Here is a 7,123-nt window from a genome sequence, read left to right on the forward strand (position 1 = left end):
GAGCCCACTGCAGTTGTTCCCGTGAATATTCAGAGTGGAACATCTGATTGTTGAAAATCGACAAATAACTCTCCATCAACTTACCAAAGAGACGGATCTGTTTGTGGGAACTTTACACTCAGTATTCATGAATGCCACTTGCACATGACAGGAACTCAGCTGGGAATTATTTCCATATCCCAACATAACAATATGCAAATGCACTTAGAAAAACTCTGAGCTAAGATTTGTCTTTTGGAAATTTTATTGTCTGATGTACATTACATTACGTATCCCAAAGTGTCATTCTTACAAAAAAAAAATGAAATGCAAAAATGCCTATAATGCATTAAAAAGACAGAGTCTGGAGATAATCCCAGTCATAGTACAAATTACAGGAAAAAAGACCTGGGAATTTTAGGGTTCAACAACAACCAAAGCATTAAATTGTGTGTGTGTGTGTGGGTAGTATATATATATATATATATATATATATATATATATATATTCTGAAATAGGTCTGGCAAGTACTGTATTGTCAAGTGACTGGTTGTGTTGTGTGTGTGTGTGTGTTGTGTGATCACACACACTGACAATACAATTATTGTAAGACATATTCCAGGAAAGCTGACCTTCATTTCTGTTGTTGTTGTTTCTTATTTACTTAATGCCACATGTGTTATTTCATGGTTCAAAATCTCCAGTATTGTTCCAGAATTTTCAAAAATAAATCCAAAATTCAATAAAAATGTCACTAAGATGCATTACAGGTATTTTTCACCATCTAATATTAAATGAGAACTGCAAATCAGATGAACATGATGTAATATTAAAATGACACAGGTATAATTGTAAACCTTCAACAAAATCTGTCTGTTTTTTTTTTTTTTTTTTTTAAATGGGAACCTTTGTTCCACATGGTCATTGTTAAATGAGGTTTTTCTTTCTGCAAGTAATATTTAAAGCAACAGTTTTCATACTGTAGGTTCCAGCTGGTGAAATAAGGTGCTTAATGAATAAAGCTTGATGGTCAACTTACAGTAGTAAGTATCCGCATCAGGTCACCATATTGACTAGTCTCTTAGAGGAATCTTTTGAAGTTGCACATTAATAATTGCACGGCCTCTTTATAGTATAATTAACAGACAGTCTATAAAGGGCTAACAGCAACCATTTTTCTCTTTTTGCTCCTTATTGCCTTGAAGACGCTTCAATTGTTGTTCTTGTACAGCTAAACTCTTTATCCCATCCCAGCCATCTCTCATCTTCACCTCTCCACTCTGCAGGGCCTGGTACACTCGCTGTGTCAATACCTCAAAGCACTCTGGGATATTCTGGCCCGTTTTTGAGGAGGCTTCCACATATGGTATTCTGAGCTGAGAAGCCAGCTTCTCTGCCTCATCTTTGGTGACAGTGCGCTGTCCTTCCACCTCGCGGTCGCTCTTATGGCCCACCAGTGCAAAGATCATGGAATTAGGCATGACATGCTCGCACACTTCTGCGTACCAGTCTCTCACATGCTCAAACGAGGCACGATTCCCCACGTCGAACACCAGCATACCTCCAACTGAATTCCTGTAGTAGGAGCGTGTCACTGACCTACAATAGAAATAGTTGTTACAGCAGAAATATTAGAATATTTAAACTTCTGGGCATGTTAGCCACCTCATGTTTAATTTCCTCTATTATAGTATGACCTTTGTTAATTATAGCTGGGACTACACATTTACAAGCTTCACAAGCAACTAGGGTTAGTTTCAGGTTAGGTATGTTTCAACCTATTTGTGAGAAAACCTCTGCAATGCAAAACCTCTCCCTGGCCAAAAAAAAAAAAAAGTTACACCCTCCAAGATTTCTTTCAAGCTTTGATTACAACACCAATTCAAAATGATTGCTCACAATTTGAGTCACACAGCTGTTTAGCCCCAATCCTGTGAGTTCTTTTCACATTGTTTCTGTATAAAAATACTCTTACTTTTGCTATTAAACATAACTATGTTTTTTTTACTGTTGTTTTTTTCTTTACTATGCAACTTCAAATGTTTAAGTGATCTTCATTCATGTTTTTTATTTCTTATCACATTTCTTCCACAAAGTTCTGCACTATCCTCCAGGTTTAATAAAGAATTCTTAACCCAGTTATTTAGTTGTTTTCTTTGCTTGATACAGCCCAATAATTTGACCCTTTCAAAATGGCAACTTTTTTTTTTTTTAACACCTAAAATAAAATGAGGTATTTATCTTAGGTGTTGAGAAGTTTCAGGTATTTAGATTAGATGTTCTATTTGTGGCTCTATGCAAGTAGATCTGTATTTTGATACACTTGCCGACCAGTTTAATGATAACACCTGTATCTTTGCTCATTCATGTACTGTAGTTATCCAATGAGTCAGTCATGTAGTTGCACAATGCATAAAATGGAGCAAGTTTGGGTGAAGAGTCTCAGTGAACGTTCACATCAAAGAAAACGTGATCTAAGTGACCAGGGCATGCTTATTTGTCGCCACTTTTTTTGTGTAAACTCAAATGAGCCAGCTTTATTTACCCATCTTAGAGGGTTTGGGGTGGGGGTGGGGGGTAACTGCGCTTCCTCTGTGACACAAGAAGGCAGCCAACCACATCTTTCCAAATTGCTGCATCATGTTCATGCTGTATCACAGTGTAGAGTAACACACTCTGAGGAAAGTACCAAGATGGGCAGTTTTGCTCCTTTGGCCCCTGGCATATTGACTAAAGCTTCTTTTGGGTTGTATCCAGATGAGTCACACAATATCCTGCATGAATGGTTGATTTGGAAAGTTGTTTGAATGCACAGATTTTATTTTATTTTATTTTATTTTATTTTATTTTATTTTATTTTATTTATTTATTTATTTTTTTTTTTTGGGGGGGGGTCCCCTATTAAAGTTAGTAGTAAATGTATTTTGTATAATGTTTTTCATTGACAGACTTTTTACCAGGAAATCCACATACACCATGGTATTAACACTCACTCACTCACTCACTCACTCATCGTCTATACCACTTTATCCTGTATTCAGGGTCGCGGGGGGCCTGGAGCCTATCCCAGGAGGCTTAGGGCATGAGAGTGCCAATCCATTGCAGGTGGTGTTAACATCGCAACAATAATAACGTAACTGCTTCAGTGTAAAAAAGAAATTGTAACAAAAAGCAGAGGAGGCAGATTAGAAATGCTACGTGAATGCACTTCTTCGAAAAAAAAAAAAAAAACCTACATAAGCAAAATTTGGAGCTTATGTTTCCAAGTATGTGTATCTGGAATTGGAATTTTGCAAGCCACAGTACTGTTATTGTATTTGTTATTTAAAAATGCTTTCATATCAAATAATTTAAGAAACAGCTTGCTCCCTCTCTTAAAATCCTAAAAGAATAAGATTAACATTGCAGCAAGGTCTGGGCTAAGACTGCCCAAGTAACTCTTGGAAAAAGAAAAGGAAATAATTCACACAGAGCAAACAGGATGGCAAGAATGGTCAGATCAAATGTATCTAGAACAAAAGTAAATACATTACTAGTCAGTCTACTGTACCTGAACCTCTCCTGTCCAGCTGTGTCCCAGAATTGGAGTTTGATCATCATACCAGGCTCTACCTCCAGGAAATGCACATAGAAATCCACTCCAACAGTCTCATTAATACACTCCAGGAACTGGTTCTCCGTGTAGCGCTTCAGCATGGATGACTTGCCCACCGTAGAGTCCCCCAGCATGATGATGCGGAATTGATAATGCCACAGTGTCAGATCCATAACTTCTGCAGGCCTAAGAAGATTGTATCACAGCAGATCTTCACAGACTCACAAAGTCAGCAGTTTCAGTCCTATATTGTGGGATAGTCTTGCTCGAGATCCAGAGTAAGCTTTCACTTCATACATCGTCATTGACAAGACTAGGTTCTGGAGCTGTCGTGTTTAATGTCCCTTAGAGTCAGGTTTAAGTAATAATCTCGTCCAGAGCAGCTGCGCTGGTGAAGGGGAGGAACCTGTTCTCCTTTGCTTCATCATTGTTGCTTGCTCATACTTGTTAAAGGGTGTGGTTTGAGAGAAAAGTAGAATTTCTTTTGCGTGCCAGGAGGAAGGACCATGCAATTTCATATCAGGACAAGCCCAGTATTTCCTGTTAAGTCCAGTTCATTACATTACTCATACCATGTAGGCATAGAGAGAAATTATCTCGATGGAGGAAAGTTCTCAACAGTAATAAGGTGGTAACTCCTACTCACAATCATGTGATCTTCTTGTGCTCTCCAGTACTTTCTGAGGTTGTTAAACCACATATTTATTTAGCCCTTACCCTTCTATCCTTAATTCCTGCTTAAATTAAGCATTCAAAACGGAACCGGACTTCAAGTGCACTCCCTCCCTAAAGACTCAGACAGGAAGAACCAGCAACAGATTTAACTGTGTTGCACTTTGTTCTTCTTATATGCTTTTGTAGCACACATGGGGTCAGAAAAGGACATGTGATGAGTTTTGCCAGTGTAAATAATTTACATCAGCTCATATGCACCAGCAAAGAAGCAAAACATTAACTGTGAACCAAACAGGGAAGTTATAATTTCCATAAACTCAAAGCACTGACAGTTTTATGGACGAAAGCTCAGACAGATTTACAACAACTATTCATACTTGAAAAATATAAAATCTTACAGTATGTTAGCTCCTGTTCTTTAAAAGTTCTGTTAGCTCCTATCCTTATCCTATCCCAGTTTTTTACACACCCCAACACATTTATCCCTTAAATCAGATCTGTCTTATATAAGAAAAGATTTATAACTTGTTCAGAATTCATTGTAAGATTTACAGTGTATTAATGTATCACAAAGTCTAACAGTTATAGAGGTAAAATAAGATTGGATCAACAAACACAGAAAACAAGTGCTTTTAAAAGGTTATCATTAACTATACAGAAGCATAGAGCTTCATTATTGATTATCAATTATATACCAGTACACTGGTGATAGGATCATAGGTACCGATGGCTGATCTAGGTATGTGGAGACCTAAAAAGATCAGGCCATCCAGAAAAGCCAATGCAGCACAAATCACTGTAAAACGTAAATGCTGGACCATGATACAAAGGCACCAGAACTCCGAGTGCATCCTAGGAAACAAGCAGGTTAGGAACACAGGAAAAACAGGCCCGATCCATTTAGGAGCCCAATATCCTGGTGCCAGACATCACAGCACACCACCAGTGGTCTTGTGTTATGACCCGAGGGGCCAGAGCTGCCCACATGGCACAAAGACAACCAACACAATACTTTTCATAATGTTTTGCATTGTAATATTATGGCTGATAGGTGTAAAGTATAACACAGGCTAACAGCTTTGAGTCTCTCCCTTCAAAGTCTAACGGCACTTACTTATGGCATCAGATTCAAGCAACTTTTACAGCTTCATGTAGAGGAAACTCATTATGGCTACAGATTTTGCCATGCCAAAGAGCTGGTAAGAGCTATTGGTATAGTCATGTTTTGGTAAGTCAGAGGTTAATAATGTATCACATTTAATAATAGAATTACTCAAATATCCTGTTTTGCACCTATTTTTTCTTGGGTTGGTCTCCAGATCCATCATGACTCTGAAAAAGATTTGTTTACTAAAGATAACTAAATGATTAAAAGTAAAATTAAGAGTTTTCATTGTTTTATTTGATTGTAAAATATTACTTCATTTAAAATTATTTATTTATTAATTTACAATATATGTTATAAGTTTTGTCGATCGCTAAATCTTTTATTTTCTCTTATACACTCAACAAAAATATAAACGCAACACCTTTGTTTCTGCTCCAATTTTTCATAAAATGGACTTAAAGATCTAAAATTCATTCCAGATACACAATATGACCATTTCTCTCAAACATTGTTCACAAATCAGTCTAAATGTGTGATAGTGAGCACTTCTGCTTTGCTGAGATAATCCATCCCACCTTACAGGTGTGCCACATCAAGATGCTGATCTGACATCATGAGTAGTGCACAGGTGTACCTTATACTGCCCACAATAAAAGGCCACCCTGGAATGTGCAGTTTTTTGCTTTATTGGGGGTCTGGGGACTCAGAACCGGTTAGTATCTAGTGTGACCACCATTTGCCTCATGCAGCGCAACACATCTTCTTCGCATTGAGTTTATCAGATTGTCAATTGTGGCCTGTGGAATGTTGGTCCACTCCTCTTTAATGGCTGTGCGAAGTTGTTGGATATTAGTGGGAACTGGTACACGCTGTCGTATACGCCGGTCAAGCACATCCCAAACATGCTCAACGGGTGACATGTCCGGTGAGTATGCTGGCCATGCAAGAACTGGGACATTTTCAGCTTCCAAGAACTGTGTACAGATCCTTGCAACATGGAGCCGTGCATTATCTTGCTGAAACATGAGGTGATGTTCGTGGATGTATGGCACAACAATGGGCCTCAGGATCTCATCACAGTATCTCTGTGCATTCAAAATGCCATCAATAAAATGTACCTGTGTTCTTCGTCCATAACAGATGCCTGCCCATACCATAACCCCACCACCACCATGGGCCACTCGATCCACAACATTGACATCAGCAAAGCGCTTACCCACACGAGGGCACACACGCTGTCTGCCATCTGCCCTGAACAATGTAAACCGAGATTCATCTGTGAAGAGAACACCTCTCCAACGTGCCAGACGCCATCGAATGTGAGCATTTGCCCACTCAAGTCTGTTACGGCGACGAGCTGGAGTCAGGTCAAGACCCTGATGAGGACGACGAGCATGCAGTTGAGCTTCCCTGAGACGGTTTCTGACAGTTTGTGCAGAAATTGTTTGGTTATGCAAACCAATTGTTTCAGCAGCTGTCTGAGTGGCTGGTCTCAGATGATCTTGGAGGTGAACCTGCTGGATCTGGAGGTCCTGGGCTGGTGTGGTTACACAAGGTCTGCGGTTGTGAGGCCGGTTGGATGTACTGTCGTATTCTCTGAAACGCCTTCGGAGATGGCTTATGGTGGAGAAATGAACATTCAATGCACGAGCAACAGATCTGGTTGACATTCCTGCTGTCAGCATGCCAATTGCACGCTCCCAACTGCATGCTTGTGGCATCTGTGGCATTTTGCTGTGAGATAAAACTGCACATTCCAGGGTGGC

The 7,123-nt window shown here is 39.2% G+C and overlaps 1 protein-coding gene across 1 annotated transcript; it reads right to left on the minus strand.

The window, feature by feature from the left end:
- Nucleotides 1–226: 226 nt before the first annotated feature.
- rab42b (RAB42, member RAS oncogene family) lies at nt 227–4,353 on the minus strand. Its single transcript, XM_053493723.1, has 2 exons — nt 3,530–4,353; nt 227–1,578 (listed from the first exon to the last, which is right to left on the minus strand). Exons 1-2 carry the CDS (start codon nt 3,745–3,747, stop codon nt 1,140–1,142), a joined length of 657 nt encoding a protein of 218 aa, XP_053349698.1. The 5' UTR covers nt 3,748–4,353; the 3' UTR covers nt 227–1,139.
- Between the last annotated feature and the right edge of the window lie 2,770 nt (nt 4,354–7,123).

The sequence above is a fragment of the Clarias gariepinus genome, chromosome 4 (assembly GCF_024256425.1).
Source record: "Clarias gariepinus isolate MV-2021 ecotype Netherlands chromosome 4, CGAR_prim_01v2, whole genome shotgun sequence".
Classification (NCBI taxonomy): Eukaryota; Metazoa; Chordata; class Actinopteri; order Siluriformes; family Clariidae; genus Clarias; species Clarias gariepinus.